Source organism: Xenopus tropicalis, chromosome 6 (assembly GCF_000004195.4).
Source record: "Xenopus tropicalis strain Nigerian chromosome 6, UCB_Xtro_10.0, whole genome shotgun sequence".
NCBI classification, from domain to species: domain Eukaryota; kingdom Metazoa; phylum Chordata; class Amphibia; order Anura; family Pipidae; genus Xenopus; species Xenopus tropicalis.
Window position 1 is genome coordinate 100,454,436 of NC_030682.2, and position 21,343 is coordinate 100,475,778.

At 37.1% G+C, this 21,343-nt stretch overlaps 1 protein-coding gene across 1 annotated transcript; it reads right to left on the reverse strand.

Moving 5' to 3' along the window:
* Positions 1-17,617: 17,617 nt before the first annotated feature.
* On the reverse strand, positions 17,618-21,070 carry LOC116411599. Its single transcript, XM_031904161.1, has 4 exons — positions 20,860-21,070; positions 19,261-19,395; positions 18,977-19,129; positions 17,618-18,419 (listed from the first exon to the last, which is right to left on the reverse strand). Exons 1-4 carry the CDS (start codon positions 20,905-20,907, stop codon positions 17,934-17,936), a joined length of 822 nt encoding a protein of 273 aa, XP_031760021.1. The 5' UTR covers positions 20,908-21,070; the 3' UTR covers positions 17,618-17,933.
* Positions 21,071-21,343: the final 273 nt, after the last annotated feature.

The following is a 21,343-nucleotide window of genomic DNA, read 5'->3' on the forward strand; positions in this document are numbered from 1 at the left end:
TAGACTAGGAGTACAGTATAAAGAGAATAGACTAGGAGTACAGTATAAAGAGAATAGACTAGGAGTACAGTATAAAGAGAATAGACTAGGAGTACAGTATAAAGAGAATAGACTAGGAGATGAATGCACTCCTTGCACTTCCATAAACAGTGCACTTGTAGCAAAAAGATTGGGTGCAGATATTATTCCTACAACAACCACTGGAAATGATACCAGAAAAAACGCTGCATTGTTGGAAAAACACAGTGATTTGCACTCAAAATTGCACTTTGCTCACTGCACTTGCAAACATACATGTGCCCTAATGTGGAGAGTGAGCCCAGAGTTGAAAGCCCCTAATTTAGGACTAAGGAGAAGCTCTACAGGCCTGCAAGCATACTCATCCACCGATGTAAGAAATGGTGCAAAGTTTGCCAGTGTGCAGTAACCTATAGTAACAAATAAGATGTATGCCCTGAAACAGGTGATCAGTATAATGTTGATATAATCTAATCTCATTAAGTAGGTAAACTCCAGTTGAACAAATGGATAAAAGCAAATGTTCAAGGGTCATTTATGACCACGTGTTGCATGTATTAATACCATTAATTAACGGTGCTTGCATCCAAACACACTCCTTGTACACTAATGTATTTGAACCAAGGGGCATTGCTCCAAGCTAGTCTCTCTGATCAACTGTGCGCATAAGCCAGGCAACCTCCACTGCATCCTCACTCTAACCTAACTACCCAGTGAAACTGAAATTAAATGACGATATTATTTTGGAAATATACTGGCCACAGCTTTATTAAAGTTACAAACAACACAATCCATAAAATAAACATGACCTTGAACTCTCAAGAGAAACAAGCAGAAAAGTGAGCGAGACCCAGTTTTCAGTTTGTTTCATTTTGTGGTGACCGAAATGTTGGGTTTTCAATAAATTTGTTTAAATTTTTTTTCAAGGTGCATTGAGTGCTATATCCTATATTTAGTAGGAATGAGAATGGGCATCCTTTATAGTCTCAGTGCATGTATCCCTGACAAGGATTTGGGAATGGTGTAACTTGCAAAACTTGGAATGCTGAAATTGCCCAAACACAATATAAATAATGCTTGCAGATCAAATGCCTTAAGTGACTCTTCATCTTTATTCATGTTCAGTGACATCTGAGGTTTTTCAGGCGCAGTCAGTAGAAATTAGCTAAATTTTTTATTTAACGAACATCAGAGGATGAAATAAAGAGAAGTAATATGAGCATAGCATTTTGAAGGTTCATACAGATCTCCAAATGAGTAAAATACACATTAGGGGTGATTTATAAACACTCCTGCAAAATGGACAGATGCAATGTAGTATGCCTATTGCCTCATTAAGGTTCTTTTGTCCAAACATGCTCCTGCACTTCCACTTGGTTACCAGTGTATCTGTCCTGCCTCTTCTGATGAAAGGTGTGCAACTGCACCTATTGGCACAGGGGAGCCCTGGAACTGCCACCTCCCTTTACCTGAACAACAGTAGATTGTGCTATTGGTGCACCAGACTTGCGCCCAGTGGATCATATACATTTTCCTTTATTATACAAATAGAGGTTTTGTGTGAAGGATGCCTTTAATTTTATTAGATAAAGGAAAAAACTGTTTGTAGTATGGGTCATTTTTCTTTTGATGACTTTTACTACATCCCTTCAATTGTTTACACAACTTAATATTAAATAAAAAAAGGTAATTTAATGTAGAAATTGGCCGTGTTCTGTATTCATACGAAGCTATTGTTCATTGTATTTTCCCCTATGAATTATTAATATGCTGCACAGACATAAAGTCAATTTGTAGCTTATCAGTTACAGTTCAGATGGGAAGCGTCAGTACCTAGACTACATGATGCTGCATTTGCCCTTTAGGCACTTTATATGTATGACTATGGCTATACTAAGGAGCCCATTTACTAACCATAAAAGATTTTATTAAATCTTATTTTATTTTAAAGTTTTATTCTTGATTTAGATTTTTAGGGCTAAAAGTTCATGTAAAATACAATGGCAAACGTTCCTTCACTTTCCTGGAAGATCCTTCTTTTGTCTTGAAACATTAGAGTTTTCAGATTTTTGATGCAGGTTTTTGTGTGACAATTTGAAAAAAGTCATGGTTTCCAAAAAAAAATTTTTCTCGCGCTGACTTTTCCCATCAGATTTCTTTAGTAATTGTTAGACATTCAAGGAAATGAGTTACATTTTATTAAAAGTGTTAATAGGCAATTCAAAAGGGGTAATTTACTACAATCCAGGAAGAGCAATAAGGGGTGCAAGAGCCTATCCCTCATGCAGAGAGCACTGGGGTATGGCATGTACCTCAAAAAAAGGACAGGACCCCATTATGGCCCTCGTCCATGGCCACTACCAATACTATGCTTCTGAATGACACACAAGTAAGGGGATGGAGAGTGGGTGAAAGGGGGGATGCCTACTTTTGCCTTCCCCTCATATACTGTATACAGCACTGCCAAATGCTGGCATCACTATAGTATTTAGAGGGGCTATAAGTATCTGTGCTCCATGGAGTGTTGATACCTGTGGCAATATATCTAGGCTGGAAGGCAGGGTGCAAAGTGCAAAAAATGGCGGATTGCATCCAGTTATAGTTTATAGTGAGTTGGCAAATAACCTGGATACCTTGGGTAGCAAAAGCTCTACATGGAATGTTGCCCAAGTGTCACTACAGCCCACATGTAAGAGAGACAAAATACTAAGGGGCAGATTTAATAAGAAATGAAGAAATGAGTGGTACAGTGTGGAAGAGAATCCACACAAATTATATCCCATTACAGGATAATGGATAACCAGATAAAATTAAATGCTGGGTTTTCACCAATTTATTCATTAAAAAAGTAGCTGGCCTGCCTACTAATCATAGAATTATAATAAGACACAATAAATTCAAATAAAACATCAATTGAATCAAAGATCAGTTCATACTGATAAAAAGATCAAAATAGTTTGTTTTTTATGCTCAAAATATGATGTTAAAAACCCCCAAGTACTTTTTCAGTCTGCAATCGTCAAAATCAAATGAGGAGGTAGATGTGCAGTGAAACAACCGTTGAATCGTGAGTAAGACATCCCATATAAAGCATGGTAAGTATCACTGAATTATTAATGATGCCACTTTTCCTTTATCCCAAGCACAGCAGGGGACTGAAAACAAGTCAAAAGAAGAGGCAGCGATGTCTTTAGCAAAATTCATAGCGCTTTTGTAAAACCATTGCTGAAATATCTGTGCATTAATTCCAGGCCCTCTCTCCCCCATATGCCCCAATATAAGGATCATTTTAACCAAGTTGGAACTGCTCCACTCAGTTCCTTGTTGCTCTCACAAGGTCATAAAACTAAATTGGGATATCATTAAACATGATGTAGATGCTTCAATATTTATATGATTCTATGATTAATAGGTTGGCCAGCTTCTTTTAAATAAAGTCATTTTTAATAAATTGATAACCCACCATTTCATTTTAGCGGATTTATTAAAGTGTGAAATGAGAGCTCACCACAGTAAAAATCCACCACTCTCTATTCATTTCTAGAGAACTTTAGAGGCGTATTTATTAGTGATGAGCACATTTTTGGGGCAGCCGTGGGTTTGCTGCAAAATTCTGCATTTCACCATCGGGGAATTTTTTTGCGGAACAGCTGCAGAAAAATTGCTGTTGCGTCAAAAAAGTCACAGTAAAATCATTACCAAAATAAAAAAATGACATTTGAAAAATATGAGAATGTAACGATATGATATGAAGTTGGTTAATGTAATACATTTGATACTGGTGCCCTTTAGGTTAGAAAGACAACTTTACCAAAACTACTCATTATGACAATCACTATCCACTTAAATGTGCAAATATATTTTCTAGGTAAATTCCATGTACTGTATACAGTATTAGGTTACTGTTATAAGCACAGTCAGCTATAAGCTACACTGATCATTAGACTGTATACAAAGTATTTTCAGTAATATAAATATTTTTTAAAAGATTCTACAGATATCGAACAAGCAGGCAACCTTTCTATTTTAGCATCTAATAAAAATGAGTTATTTTTGTTCATGCATTAAAAGTCGAAATAGATTTTATGAACATAATTTATATTGTGTACATTAGCTTCACACTGCCACCTCCTGCTAATAAATCTCACCCATATTCACCCGGCAGGAACTAAGCCTGCAGCGTCTCAAGAGATTAAGAAATAGAAAGCAGGGATGGGGGACTGAATGCTGATTACGTGCCAATCAAACATTTCTTAGAAATGATTCTTCCTGAAAAGATTTTCCCTTCATAGGATTAAAATTGATCAACTATTAGTGATTCTGAAAGCGCACCATAACTCTCTACTGAGCACTAGGAGCTGGAATGACACTTTTTTAAATACTGCTATTAACAAATCATAAACTGGCAATATATAATATAGCACCAACAATGTCTTGGTCAATTAAAAAAAGGCAGATTTTAAAATTCAAACAGAGCCCAATTGGAAAGTGACATAAAAATATAAGAAATATAAACATCTTTATAAAAATACTACTATGGCTATTATTTGGTTAATATTATTGGTTAATATGGCTACTATTAACAACTGAGCTTTTTTTAAATTTCTCAACTATTCCACTGTTTTTGGCAAAATTTACTTACTTGCAATACATGCAGGCAATACATGACTATAGGACCCCTTGCAGCCACACCCAGCTAGAAAGACAGTCCAGGAGAGGGAGGATGCTGCCCATGCTGATCTTAGCCAGGAGGAGATGCATGGAGCTTAACCTGCACAGAGAAAGACTAAACTGCAAGATGCCCAGCACTGACACCAGTATATTGCAGAACAGCCTGTGACCTCCAGTAAATTAGCCGTCATTAGTGTAGCTGTGAGTAGACCTCCAGTGACAGGATCTTTGCAGCTACAATGTGTAGCACCTGTCCACATTAATGTTACTCTTAGTGGCCTCAAAGTAGGTGCCTATTTTTAAATTTCTGACAGGGGATTACCTGCCTCAGGGTCAGTTGGTTGGGCCGATCCCCCTGGGTCCCACCAGTTTCAGCATTAGCCACATATCATTATTACAAAGTCAATAGGGTTGATTCACATCTCAGCCTGGTCACAGACTGGAAGATACCATTGCAGTCCAGAGCCAGGTACATATCTCAGCCTGGGCAAAGGCTGGAAGATACCATTGCAGCCCAGAGCCAGGTACATATCTCAGCCTTGGCAAAGGCTGGAAGATACCATTGCAGCCCAGAGCCAGGTACATATCTTAGCCTGGGCACAGGCTGCAAGATACCATTGCAGCACAGAGCTAGGTATATATCTCAACCTGGGTGCAAGCTGGAACATACCATTGCAGCCCAGAGACAGGTACACATCTCAACCTGGGCAAAGGCTGGAAGATACCATTGCAGCCTAGAGACAGTTACATACTGTATCTCAGCCTGGGCACAGGTTGGAAGATACCACTGCAGCCTAGACCCAGGTACATATCTCAGCCTAGGCACAGATTGGATGATACCATTGGAGCCCAGAGCTATGTACATAGCTCAGCCTGGGCACAGACTGGAAGATACCATTGCAGCGCAGAGACAGTTACATATCTCAGCCTGGTCACAGACTGGAAGATACCATTGCAGCGCAGAGACAGTTACATATCTCAGCCTGGTCACAGACTGGAAGATACCATTGCAGCCCAGAGACAGGTACACTTCTCAGCCTGGGCAAAGGCTGGAAGATACCATTGCAGCCTAGAGAGTTACATATCTCAGCCTGGGCACAGGTTGGAAGATACCACTGCAGCCCAGACCCAGGTACATATCTCAGCCTGGGCACAGACTGGATGATACCATTGCAGCCCAGAGCTATGTACATAGCTCAGCCTGGGCACAGACTGGAAGATACCATTGCAGCGCAGAGACAGTTACATATCTCAGCCTGGTCACAGACTGGAAGATACCATTGCAGCGCAGAGACAGTTACATATCTCAGCCTGGTCACAGATTGGAAGATACCATTGCAGCCCTGAGCCAGGTACATATTTCAACCTGGGCAAAGGCTGGAAGATACCACTGCAGCCCAGACCCAGGTACACATCTTAGCCTTGGCACAGACTGGATGATACCATTGCAGCCCAGAGCTATGTATATAGCTCAGCCTGGGCACAGACTGGAAGATACCATTGCAGCGCAGAGACAGTTACATATCTCAGCCTTGTCACAGACTGGAAGATACCATTGCAGCACAGAGACAGGTATATATCTCAGCCTGGGCAAAGGCTGGCTATTTGTACCATGTGTTAGCTTAATAAACTTTTTTGTGATTTTACTTCATTTTTCCGTGAGCATCTACCTTTTTTCACCGAAATCCTGGAGTGCCTGCCCTTTTTCTATGTGATTTACCCAAGATACCATTGCAGCCTAGAGACAGTTACATATCTCAGCCTTGGCACAGACTGGATGATACCATTGCAGCCCAGGGAGCAACACTAGTTTACATTCCTACAATTCCTTGCTATAGAAAACAAGTGCGAATAGTATTGAATGCAGTAGCAAGCCACTTCAGAAGACAAATAAAATTATAATGGATAAAAAAAATTCTAGTCTAAAAACAGATGCTGATTTATGAAAAAATGTCCCATGTGACAAATTCTATGCACGTGGAATAATTTTCTGTAAATCGATCTTCCAGGAAATTCAGTGAACATCGACCAATATTGATATTCAATAAATAATAATAATAATCAGCCACTTTTCTCTTTGCTCTGTATTGGGCTGACAGATTAATCCCCATATTTTGCTGTTATTGTGCAAACTCTTAGTTTCTAAATATTCTAAACCTCACTGATCTATGGATTTGGGAAAAAGAACGACTGAAGTGTTATTGAAAACTAATATCTAACTCTGCCCCATTTAATTATTTCTTAATTTTCAATGGTTATGCTAACATGGAAATAGTTGTTGCATATGTTGATGCTATTATTAAAGATTCTTCTTTCCAAAAAAGGGGTTACATTATTTATTATAAAACACAAGTTTCAATAAGTTGTGTAATTAACTCACTGAACGCTGAATAATGTAAATCATTATCCAATCTTAAACCATTGTAACATTAAAGTCACACATAATTTAAGTGGTTAGATATTAGACCAAAACTTTGGTTGTAACTCCATCTGATCCCCCCTCTGTATAATGTGGAAAAAGTGTTAGACCAAAACATTATTATCTGTTTTTATATAGCACCAGAATATTTAGAATAGCTTTACAAAAATGTTACATCTTTCAAATCAGTTCCTGATCCAGCAGATCATAAAATCTAAGGTCTTTGACACTAGGGCTATGTTACCTGCCTGTATGCTTTTGGAGTGTGGGAGGAAACTGATGCATTTGGAACTACAAACTCCTTGCAGAGAATGCTTAAATTGGATTTAAACCAGGACACTGCAAGGCATGCCGACTTATTGTGAAAGGCACTGTGGAAATAGTAAGTGACCCTAAGATGTGATCAAAGTGGATATTGCAACTCCTAGATGCAAGCAAACAATGTCTCCCATACAGATACTGGACATTTTGTATAAGTGGCAATTTGTGTTCCACTAGAAACAAATTATTGGCACCAACTCAAATAATTGATTTGCTTTTTCTGTAAAGAAAGAGAAGCCCAAAAGCATGCTGTGTCTGGTGGAGGCAAGGCAAGAATTTTCATTCTGTTTTTTTACACTAATTTACACTTCCTGTAAATGGGTGATTAGTATTTGAAAGCAATAACCGATTGGCTATAGAATTTAGTACTATACCAGATAGTGATAGTTGTGCTTAGACTCCTGAAAAAAGAGAAGCTCACTTTGAATAGAACAACTACAAATTTATTTTAAAAATTATTGATATTTTGTGATGCCTGAGGTCACTATAATGTCTGTCATAAAAAACATGCCTGTCCTTTGTGTGTCGTTTTTTATTCTTAGCCAATAGAATGACCATTTGATTCCATTCACTGTTTGTATTTTACGTACATCCTTTAGTTATATGGCTGGCTGTCTGTTACACAAACCAGTGATTTCTGAAATGGGGGATGATGAGAGTTGTATTGTTGTACAGATGTGGGGTGGCTTACAGTTTGGGCATTGCTGCTTATATGAGTTAATGGCTATTCAACAAATATTAATGGATGGCCACCTGGCCCTGCTTTTCAATCTGCCCAGTCCTCCTCTGATCTGCAAAACCCCACCCCAATATTATTGATATTTTGTGATGCCTGAGGTCACTATAATGTCTGTCATAAAAAACATGCCTGTCCTTTGTGTGTCGTTTTTTATTCTTAGCCAATAGAAGGACCATTTGATTCCATTCACTGTTTGTATTTTACGTACATCCTTTAGTTATATGGCTGGCTGCCTGTTACACAAACCAGTGATTTCTGAAATGGGGGATGATGGGAGTTGTATTGTTGTACAGATGTGGGGTGGCTTACAGTTTGGACATTGCTGCTTATATGAGTTAATGGCTATTCAACAAATATTAATGGAGGCCATCTGGCCCTGCTTTCAATCTGCCCAGTCCTCCTCTGATCTGCAAAACCCCACCCCATTTTCAGAAGCCCCTTCTCTGCTGTCCAGGTCCACTGCTTTCACTGGGCCCCTAAAAGGGTTCTTGTCTGTCAGCCCTGCCTCTAGCCATCATACAATGCAAGTTATTATTTGCACTAAATCCTGAATGCAATTTCTTTAAAGCTTCACTTTGATTTGCTGTCTTATTTTTGTATCCTTATCTTCTACTTTACTTCATAACTTTTTTCTTTTCTGTTTTTTTCTTTTCTTTGGTACAACACCGAACAATAGCTCTGCGCAATTTATGCAATGTAAATTTCATTTTGAGTTGGACTTTAACATCCTTTTCTGGAATCTGTGTCTGAGTTGAAATCTCACTAGAGCTGGAATCATCAGATTTAGGTGCCTCTAATGAAACTGTGGTCTGTGTTTCTGGACTTGAATGTAGAATTTCATCAGTATTGCCACAAAGTGGATTTTCTGTTGTGGGAATATTGTGTGTACCTTCACAGTCCTTACATTCTTTACTTTCATTCTGGATCACTATGTGTTTCTTTGGTAAGAACATTATTCTTGCTATAGCTTGTTCCTCTTTCCTTTTCTGTAGTACTGTAGCCTTTCTGTTTCTGTACAAGATGTAAGCTAATATGCCAAGATCAAGGAACACGGATATAGCGATTATATAGGTGTCTGTCTTTTTTAGGTGTAATGTAAAGGTATGGAATGTTCCCTGAAAAATAAGAGAAAAAAAGAGATTACGTTACATAACATAAAGCATGCAGCCCTCTAAAGCTGTTCCTTACAAAGCTTACATTTTATTGTGTATCAAGGTGATACTGACTTGATATTAGATGTGGTTGAGAAGGGAAGTTTGACTGGTTGCAAAAGGTTCAGTATGTCAAGTATTTTAATAATAGGATTTCAGTAAGAACCAACAGGTAGACATGCACAAAACTCTACATACACACAATTAACCTCAGTTGTCCATTAACGACCAAGGTCCAGTTTTAATATGAGTGTTAGTTTGGACAATAATTGTCTGGTTGTATAACTAATCATTCTATGTTATATTAGCTCTGGACCTAGTTTTACAGGGTACAGAAGTAAAATAGTTGAGATGTATTTCCCATAGGAGCGTTTGCCACTGATTTTCAGAATTAGTTATATTGTTATAATCACTAATAATATATTTCTCCTGGGAATCATATGTAATCCTTTAGTTTTCCTGATATTTGATTAAATATTTTAAAGATATAAATTTTTTCTATTGTAAATATTTCCTCCTTACTGTAGTGTCCTTTTCATTTTGTGCATCTTCATCTACTAAAGTGTCCACTGTATCAGAATACTGATCTATATCTTCCTGCAGTTCAGATACTTTAACTTGCACTTTTTTAAAACTTTCACATAAAGAAGAGAGTTTTGTCCTCAAGAGCTGCAAGAAAGAATATGATAATTTAGCCAGAGACTGGGGCACTCACTAAAGTTTCAGCAAGTAATGGCAGTAAAGTTACTCACTAAATATGTAAAATATAAAACAGCTAACTATGAACTATAACAACTTACATCAGTTTGTACTGGAAAGTTATCTTCATCTTCTACTGTCTCATCATTAGAAATCCAGTCTTCAAGTTGTATATTTATCAGTTGATCTTTGTCATTGAGATTAAAAAATGGTTTCTATAAATAAAAGAAATATATCACAATTACTTTTTAAGCTTTAAAAATGATACTTGATATATAAAATACTGTGTGGGCAGAAAGAGACAGAATAATGCAGGGAAAGGGGCAAAATAAATAAAGGGGAAACAAAAAAATGCTTATATTTAAAAATGGTATGCTGCCCTTGTGTAGAGTCAATTAATATAAAATGTCACAGAGATTAGACATACAGCAAGAATAGATTAAATTAAAGCAGTAAAATAATAGGAAATAAACTAGAAAGGGAAGTTTGAGAACAAACTTCATGTTGGGTTGAAAAACGTGGTCAGTGAATGAAATATGATCTGTTGTTGGCTCCGCCCACTTTTTCTAACCTTGGACCACAGTTATATAGTAAAAACCACTGTGCAAAGTTTTGGTTTTAATAGTGTCTGAATGGCAGCAATTTAAATTTCCGAGTGACATCTGACTGGCGGGTTAATGAGTGACTGTGTGAAGTTTAGGGACCCTAGGATTAATAGTTAAAGAATGGCAGCAGTTTAAATTTAAACCAATAAAAGTCAATAGGTAAATTGTGATTGGTGGTTGGTGGGTGTGCCCACTTTATCTAACCTTGAGTGGAAGTCACCCAGTGACAAACAGTGGGCACTCTGGCATAAATAGTTTGAGAATGGCAGCATTTTAAATTCAAACCAATAAAATTCAATGGATTAAATCTGATTGGCTGTTAGTGGCCCAACCTACTTTTCTTATTTTTGAACTGGAGTCCCGCAGTGACCAACTTTGCAAAGTCTGAGACTGACAGCATTTTACACTTCACCATTGAAAGTAAATAGGTGAAATGTGATTGCCTGTTGGTGGCTCCGCCCACTTTTTTCTAACTTTGAATGGCAAATACCCAGTGACTAACTTTTGAAGGTTTAACAACCCTGGAATTGATACTTAAATAATGGCAACAGTTTAAATATAAACCAATGAAATTTAATGGGTGGAAATGGATTGGCTGTTGGTGGCTCCGCCCACTTGTTCTAACCCTGAATACGTAGTCAGCCAGTGACTGACTGTGCAAAGTTTGGGAACCCTAGTGACCCTGGTGTTAATACTGTGAGAATGTTAGCAGGTTGAATTTCCGCATTGAAATTTAATAGTTAAAATCTGATTGGCTGTTGGTGGATCCACCCACTTTTTCTAACTCTGAACCACAGTTACCTGGTAATTAGCTTTGCAAAGTTTGGTGACCTTAGTATTAATATTTAAATAATGGCAGCAGTTTAAATTTAAACATATGAAGTCTATAGGTGAAATCTGATTGGCTGTTGGTGGCTCTGCCCACTTTTGGGCATCCAACAATCATCATATTGATCTAACTTTGAACCGCAGTTACCAGTTACCTGGTGCCTAACCCTGCAAAGTTTGGGGACCCCGGAATTAATACTGTGAGAATGGCAGCAGGTTGGATTTCCACCAAGTTAATAGGTAAAATCTGATTGGCTGTGCACAGCTCCGCCCACTTTTGGGCATCCAACTATCATCATCTTTTCATTCAGGCTGACCCCATGACAATGTGATTCAAGTTTGGGGAGTGTAGCCTCAAAGCTGTAAGATTGCCAGCAGTTTCAATTTCCCTATAAAAGTCAATGGGTGAAATTTGATTGGCTGTTGTTGGCCCCTCCCACTTTGGGGTCATCCAACAAATGTCACTGTTTCATTGGGGGTGACCCCATTATTATGTTATTCAAGTTTGGGGAGTGTAGCTTTAAAGCTGTAAGTGTGGCAGCAGTTTGAAAATCTTCCCTGTCAAAGTCAATGGGAAAATTGGGGTTTTCGGAGCGGCGCCACAAAAAGCCAGGGGGCGGGATCACTTAGAAAAGCACAAGCAACCTGCTCTGCTATAGGGTGAAGAAGTGTGGACAGTTTGGGTGTTGTGCCCCTAAAACTGTAGGAGGAGTAGCGTTTAGAAAATGGGGGGCACTAAGAATAATAATAAGAAAAAGCGGAAGAATAAGCTAAAGTCGAGTTTTTCAACCCAACATAATAATGAATATAAACCATAATTCTCTAATGAACCCCACATTTGCCACATAAGACCCCCTGTATGAAAAACAAAACCGTACCATATATATATTGGATAAAATCAGGAGAGTGATAACTACTGACTTCATGATGCCAGATAATCACCACTCTGTCAGTCACCTGCTGTGAGCAGTGATTGTATACCTGCTTGTGTAGGAAATGATGTCACAATAATATAAGATCATGTAAGAGAACCATTGTAATGTCACCATCCCACAAAATGGTCAGGTGACATGTTATTAAAGGCCAAGCAATCTGCAGATTGATGACTACTGCATTCGTTATACCTATAAAAGTGTAAATTGGGTTAATCAGCTTATTACCATGAATTGGATAGCTAAGCATGCTGCTAATGTTTGATTAATCCTGACCCAATCTTAAAACTGCATGTTGCTCTTATGAAGTGTTTCTTGCTTTTATAACGTTATCACACATTAGATTAAATAATATTGCAGAGACTTGAACTATAGAAAAGAACAGACTGAAATGAGGCAGTAAAAGTAAAGCCTATAAATAATGACTATCGCCTATAAAGCCTCAGTGCCAAACCCTAATATCCTATTATAACCCTTGTACAGAAATGAAAACTTACCATAAATAAATTTGATAAAATCAGGAGAGTGATAAATACTGACTTCATGATGCCAAGTAATTACCGCTCTGTCAGTCGCCTGCTGTGAGCAGTGATTATATCTGCTTGTGTCAGGGAATCATTGTGATGTCATAATGGTCAGCTGGTATAAGAGGACCATTGTGATGTCATCAAACCACAAAATGATCAGGTGACCTAAGATTATACAGACCATGCAGTCTGCAGATTAATGAAAGACCCCAGGCATTTGTTGATTTTGATTTACATGAAAGGAACAGAACTCCTTATGTAAAAAATAAAGAACATAGACATACTAATCAGATACATTTTGTTGCAAAAAAATGTTAATAGTAAAGACAGATATTACCAGTGGATATAATATATAGTATACCGTAATATAAATTCTAAGGATACTAAAGAACTAATGTATCAGTGCTTTGAATTTTTACCGTAATTCTCTTTTTTTTTTTTTCTCTAAAAATCCCAAATTAGAATTAGGGTTTATTATGTGCAAAATTCGTAACTGTAACCCTTTAGCAACTGTGAGTTTATGTAGAGATCAAAGGGAGTTGTCCTAGCAAAATTTAAGCAATTTATTAAATTCAAGTTCTTAATTTTTTTTTTTTTAAATGATGAGAAGGCTGAAAATTCACTTCATTGAAATTTTTTTCCATAAAATCCAGTACATTAGATTTATAATCCTTTCAAGGAAATCTATCCAGTGTTCCCAGGAATTACAGTGTCCAGTATTTAATCCTGGTTGTACTCTTGGGTAGAACTGGGCCACTAACTAAACAGGGGTAACTGACTCTAACGGGCACTGGAACCTGGGGCTCTAACCTACTCTGATCAGAGAAGGGACCTGACTAATGAACCTTCTGGTTCTTATAAAACAATTCCCAAGTCCATTACTGGGCCCTATATCTGCACTAGCTACAGTGAGGGCCTATTGGAACTGGAACCTAAGGGTGCTAAAGTGCAAGGAGAGTAAAATCCTTCCCTGACTGACATTTACTGGCACACTAAGGGGAAACTGCAACTGGTGCAGCCTTTCCTGCACTTTGCCAACCATGTATCCCAGGGGGTTTCAGCATTAGCCACATATCATTATTACAAAGTCAATGTCTGTTTGCTAATTAGTTGCATGAATAAGTCTGTGGTAGATGTGCCCCCTACAAAGCAGAACATTTCTATTTAGTTTACATTCCTACAATTCCTTGCTATAGAAAACAAGTGCGGATAGTATTGAATGCTGCAGCAAGCCAATTCAGAAAACAAATACAATTATAATGGATACAAAAAAAAATTCTAGTATAAAAACAGATGCTGGTTTATAAAAAAGTGCCCCATGTGACAACAAGTTCTATGCACGTGGAATTATTTTCTGTAAATTGATCTAATAGGGATCGATCTTCCTGAAAATAGGCAATTCAGTGAACATTGACCAATATTGATATTCAATAAATAATCAACAGTCTGAATTGATCATTTCCCATAGCCTTCTATGGGATTTGCTATCCCAGGCCAGTTGTTATGTTATCTGGTTTGGGATAATGAATGAACAGAATCCTGAACACTTGTATGTTATAAACAACAATATTGATTAATGTGTATTGAATCAACCAACTAGCCTATCAACTGGCCACTTGGATTGATTCCTTAAAACCGCAGTACATATGGAATGTCTGTATATCCTGCAGAAGACCTGTAGGATTCCCAGGTTGATATTTGATAAATTAATCCCTTAGGCTCAATATATGGATTGACCATTTAACTGTTCTGATTAATACTCAAGCCTAAAGTTACTTGAATTATAAATCTGACTTCACAATCAGCCACTTTTCTCTTTGCTCTGTATTGGGTTGGCAGATGAATCCCCCTATTTTGCTGTTATTGTGCAAACTCTTAGGGGCACATTTACTTACCCACGAACTGGCCGAATGCGTCCGATTGCGTTTTTTTCGTAATGATCAGTATTTTTCGATTTTTTCGGAAAATTGTCGCGACTTTTTCGTTACCAATACGATTTGCGCGAAAAAACGCGAGTTTTTCGTAGCCATTCCGAAAGTTGCGCAAAATGTGTCGATTTTTTCGTAGCGTTAAAACTTGCGCGCAAAGTTGCGATTTTTTCGTAGCGTTAAAACTTGCGTGAAACGTCGCGCCTTTTAAGTTTTAACGCTACAAAAAAGGCGTGACTTTTTGCGCAAGTTTTAACGCTACGAAAAAATTGCAACTTTTCGCGTAAGTTTTAACGCTACGAAAAAAATCGCCAGATTTTGCGCAACTTTCGGAATGGCTACGAAAAACTCGCGTTTTTTCGCGCAAATCGTAAAGGCAACGAAAAAATCGCAAAAAAATACGAAAAAGTCGCAAAAAGTTTGTTTACCAGTCGGAATTTTTCCAATTCGTATTCAAATTCGTGTCTTAGTAAATCAGCCCCTTAGTTTCTAAATATTCTAAACCTCACAGATCTATGGATTTGAGAAAAGAACGACCTCTATTGAAGTGTTATTGAAAACTGAAAAAATATCTAACTCTGCCCCATTTAATTATTTCTCAATTTTCAATGGTTATGCTAACATGGAAATAGTTGTTGCATGTGTTGATGCTATTATTAAAGATACTTCTTTCCAAAAAGTGTTTTATTATAAAACACAAGTTTCAATAAGTTGTGAAATTAACTCACTGAACGCTGAATAATGTAAATCATTGTCCATTCTTAAAGGGACAGTAACACCAAAAAATGAAAGTGTATAAAAGTAACTAAAATATAATGTACTGCTGCCCTGCACTGGTAAAAGTTGTGTGTTTACTTCAGAAAGTCTACTATAATTTATATAAATAAGCTGCTATGTAGCCATGGAGGCAGCCATTCAAAGGAGAAAAGGCACAGGCAAATAGCAGATAACAGATAAAACACTATTGTATTCTACAGAACTTATCTGTTATCTGCTATGTAACCTGTGCCTTTTCTCCTTTTTCCAGCTTGAATGGCTGCCCCCATGGCTACACAGCAGCTTATTATATAAATTATAGCAGTGTTACTGTAGCAAACACACCAGTTTTACCAGTGCAGGGCAACAGTGCATTAAATTTTTATTACTTTAAAGCTCTTTCATTTTTTGGTGTTACTGTTCCTTTAAACCATTGTAACATTAAAGTCACACATAATTTAAGTGGTTAGATATTAGACCAAAACTTTGGTTGTAACTCCATCTGATCCCCCCTCTGTATAATGTGGTACAAAGTGTTAGACCAAAACATTATTATCTGTTTTTATATAGCACCAGCATATTTAGAACAGCTTTACAAAATTGTTACATCTTTCAAATCAGTTCCTGATCCAGCAGAGCATAAAATCTAAGGTCTTTGACACTAGGGGGCTGATTTACTAAGACACGAATTCCAACCGAATTGGAAAAATTCCGATTGGAAAACGAACATTTTGCGACTTTTTCGTATTTTTTGCGATTTTTTCGGCGACTTTACGACTTTTCGGAAATTATCGCGACTTTTTCGTTACCAATACGATTTGAGCGAAAAAACGCGAGTTTTTCGTAGCCATTCCGAAAGTTGCGCAAAATCTGGCGATTTTTTCGTAGCGTTAAAACTTGCGCGAAAAGTCTCGATTTTTTTGTAGCGTTAAAACTTGCGCGAAAAGTTTCGCCTTTTTCGTAGCGTTAACTTAAAAGGCGCGACGTTTCGCGCAAGTCAACGCTACGAAAAAATTGCGACTTTTCGCGCAAGTTTTAACGCTACGAAAAAATCGCCAGATTTTGCGCAACTTTCGGAATGGGCACGAAAAACTCGTGGTTTTTCGCGCAAATCGTATTGGTAACGAAAAAGTCGCAATCATTTTCCGAAAAAAATCGCAAAATACTGATCATTACGAAAAAACGCAATCGGACGCATTCGGCCCGTTCGTGGGTTAGTAAATGTGCCCCTAGGGTTATGATACCTGCCTGTATGCTTTTGGAGTGTGGGAGGAAACTGATGCATTTGGAACTACAAATTCCTTGCAGAAAATGATTACATTGGATTTAAACCAGGACACTGCAAGGCATGCCGACTTATTGTGAAAGGCACTGTGGAAATAGTAAGTGACCCTAAGATGTGGATATTGCAACTCCTAGATGCAAGCAAACAATGTCTCCCATACAGATACTGGACATTTTGTATAAGTGGCAATTTGTGTTCCACTAGAAACAAATTATTGGCACCAACTCAAATAATTGATTTGCTTTTACTGTAAAGAAAGAGAAGCCCAAAAGGATGCTGTGTCTGGTGGAGGCAAGGCAAGAATTTTCATTCTGCTTTTTGACACTAATTTACACTTCATGTAAATGGGTGATTAGTATTTGAAAGCAATAACTGATTGGCTATAGAATTTAGTACTATACCAGATAGTGATAGTTGTGCTTAGACTCCTGAAAAAAAGAAGCTCACTTTGAATAGAACAGCTACAAATTTATTTAAAAAATTATTTATATTTTGTGATGCCCCAGGTCACTGTAATGTCTGTCATAAAAAACGTGCCTGTCCTTTGTGTGTCGTTTTTTATTCTTAGCCAATAGAAGGACCATTTGATTCCATTCACTGTTTGTATTTTACGTACATCCTTTAGTTATATGGCTGGCTGCCTGTTACAGTTGTATTGTTATACAGGTGTGGGGTGGCTTACAGTTTGGACATTGCTGCTTATATGAGTTAATGGCTATTCAACATCTCACACACACATATAGTCTGACTGTTTATTAAACTATTAAACAATACAAAAATACAACAATATAAATATTAATGGATGGCCACCTGGCCCTGCTTTCAATCTGCCCAGTCCTCCTCTGATCTGCAAAACCCCACCCCTTTTTCAGAAGCCCCTTCTCTGCTGTCCAGGTCCACTGCTTTCACTGGGCCCCTGAAAGGGTTCTTGTCTGTCAACCCTGCCTCTAGCCATCATACAATGCAAGTTATTATTTGCACTAAATCCTGAATGCAATTTCTTTAAAGCTTCAATTTGATTTGCTGTCTTATTTTTGTATCCTTATCTTCTACTTTACTTCATAACTTTTTTCTTTTCTTTGGTACAACACCGAACAATAGCTCTGCGCAATTTACGCAATGTAAATTTCATTTTGAGTTGGACTTTAACATCCTTTTCTGGAATCTGTGTCTGTGTTGAACTCTCACTAGAGCTGAAATCATCAGATTTAGGTGCCTCTAATGAAACTGTGGTCTGTGTTTCTGGACTCGAATGTAGAATTTCATCAGTATTGCCACAAAGTGGATTTTCTGTTGTGGGAATATTGTGTGTACCTTCACAGTCCTTACATTCTTTACTTTCATTCTGGATCACTATGTGTTTCTTTGGTAAGAACATTATTCTTGCTATAGCTTGTTCCTCTTTCCTTTTCTGTAGTACTGTAGCCTTTCTGTTTCTGTACAAGATGTAAGCTAATATGCCAAGATCAAGGAACACGGATATAGCGATTATATAGGTGTCTGTCTTTTTTAGGTGTAATGTAAAGGTATGGAATGTTCCCTGAAAAATAAGAGAAAAAAGAGATTACGTTACATAACACAAAGCATGCAGCCCTCTAAAGCTGTGCCTTACAAAGCTTACATTTTATTGTGTATCAAGGTGATACTGACTTGATATTAGATGTGGTTGAGAAGGGAAGTTTGACTGGTTGCAAAAGGTTCAGTATGTCAAGTATTTTATCAATAGGATTTCAGTAAGACCCAACAGGTAGACATGCACAAAACTCGACATACACACAATTAACCTCAGTTGTCCATTAATGACCAAGGTCCAGTTTTAATATGAGTATTAGTTTGGACAAATATTGTCTGGTTGTATAACTCATCATTCTATGTTATATTAGCTCTGAACCTAGTTTTACAGGGTACAGAGGTAAAATAAATGAGGTGTATTTCCCATAGGAGCGTTTGCCACAGTTTTTCAGAATTAGTTATATTGTTATAATCACTAATAATATATTTCTCCTGGGAATCATATGTAATCCTTTAGTTTTCCTGATATTTGATTAAATATTTTAAAGATATAAATTTTTTCTATTGTAAATATTTCCTCCTTACTGTAGTGTCCTTTTCATTTTGTGCATCTTCTTCTGTCTTAATTAAAGTGTCCACTGTATCAGAATACTGATCTATATCTTCCTGCAGTTCAGATACTTTAACTTCCACTTTTTTAAAACTTTCACATAAAGAAGAGAGTTTTGTCCTCAAGAGCTGCAAGAAAGAATATGATAATTTAGCCAGAGACTGGGGCACTCACTAAAGTTTCAGCAAGTAATGGCAGTAAAGTTACTCACTAAATATGTAAAATATAAAACAGCTAACTATGAACAATAACAACTTACATCAGTTTGTACTAAAAGGTTATCTTCTTGTACTGGAAAGTTATCTTCATCTTCTACTGTCTCATCATTAGAAATCCAGTCTTCAAGTTGTATATTTATCAGTTGATCTTTGTCATTGAGATTAAAAAATTGTTTCTATAAATAAAAGAAATATATCATTATTTTTTAAGCTTCCAAAATGATATTTGATATATAACATACTGTGTGGGCAGAAAGAGACAGAATAATGCAGGGAAAGGGGCAAAATAAATAAAGCAGAAACAAAAAAATGCTAATATTGAAAAATGGTATGCTGCCATTGTGTAGAGTCAATTAATATAAAATGTCATAGAGATTAGACATACGGCAAGAATAGATTAAATTAAAGCAGTAAAATAATAGGAAAAATAGAACAAACTTCATGTTGGGTTGAAAAACGTGGTCACTGAATGAAATATGTTGTTGGCTCCGCCCACTTTTCCTAACCTTGTACCACAGTTATATAGTAAAAACCACTGTGCAAAGTTTGGGGACCCTGGTTTTAATAGTGTCTGAATGGCAGCAATTTCCCCACTGAAAGTCAACGAGTGACATCTGATTGGCGATGGTGGCTCCGCACTTGGAACTGCAGTTACCCAGTGACTAACTTTGCAAATTTTAGGGACCCTAGGATTAATAGTTAAAGAACGGCAGCAGTTTAAATTTAAACCAATAAAAGTCAATAAGTAAATTGTGATTGGTGGTTGGTGGGTGTGCCCACTTTATCTAACCTCGAGTCAAAGTCACCCAGTGACAAACAGTGGGCACCCTGACATAAATAGTGTGAGAATGGCAGCATTTTAAATTTAAACCAATAAAATTCAATAGATTAAATCTGATTGGCTGTTAGTGGCCCAACACACTTTTCTTATTTTTCAACTGGAGTCCCCCAGTGACCAACTTTGCAAAGTTTGAGGACTCAGGCATAAAAATTGTGAGACTGACAGCATTTTACACTTCACCATTGAAAGTAAATAGGTGAAATGTGATTGGCTGTTGGTGGCTCTGTCCACTTTTTTCTAATACTGTTAGAATGACAGCAGGTTGAATTTCCCCATTTAAAATCAATAGTTAAAATCTGGTTGGTGGCTCCACCCACTTTTTCTAAATCTGAACCGCAGTTACCTGGTGATTAGATTTGCAAAGTTGACCTTAGTATTAAGATAAGATCATGTAAGAGAACCATTTTGATGTCACCATCCCACAAAATGATCAGGTGACATGTTATTATAGGCCAAGCAATCTGCAGATTGATGACTAATGCATTTGTTCTACCTATAAAAGTGTAAATTGGGTTAATCAGCTTATTACCATGAATTGGATAGCTAAGCATGCTGCTAAATGTTTGATTAATCCTGACCCAATCTTATAACTGCATGTTGCTCTTATGAAGTGTTTCTTTCTTTTATAACGTTATCACACATTAGATTAAATAATATTGCAGAGACTTGAACTATAGAAAAGAACAGACTGAAATGAGGCAGTAAAAGTAAAGCCTATAAATAATGACTATCGTCTATAAAGCCTCAGTGCCAAACCCTAATATCCTATTATACCCCTTGTACAGAAATGAAAACTTACCATAAATAAATTTGATAAAATCAGGAGAGTGATAAATACTGACTTCATGATGCCAAGTAATTACCGCTCTGTCAGTCGCCTGCTGTGAGCAGTGATTATATCTGCTTGTGTCAGGGAATCATTGTGATGTCATAATGGTCAGCTGGTATAAGAGGACCATTGTGATGTCATCAAACCACAAAATGATCAGGTGACCTAAGATTATACAGACCATGCAGTCTGCAGATTAATGAAAGACCCCAGGCATTTGTTGATTTTGATTTACATGAAAGGAACATAACTCCTTATGTAAAAAATAAAGAACATAGACATACTAATCAGATACATTTTGTTGCAAAAAAATGTTAATAGTAAAGACAGATATTACCAGTGGATATAATATATAGTATACTGTAATATAAATTCTAAGGATACTAAAGAACTAATGTATCAGTGCTTTAATTAGAATTTTTACAGCAATTCTCTTTTTTTTTCTTTGCTCTAA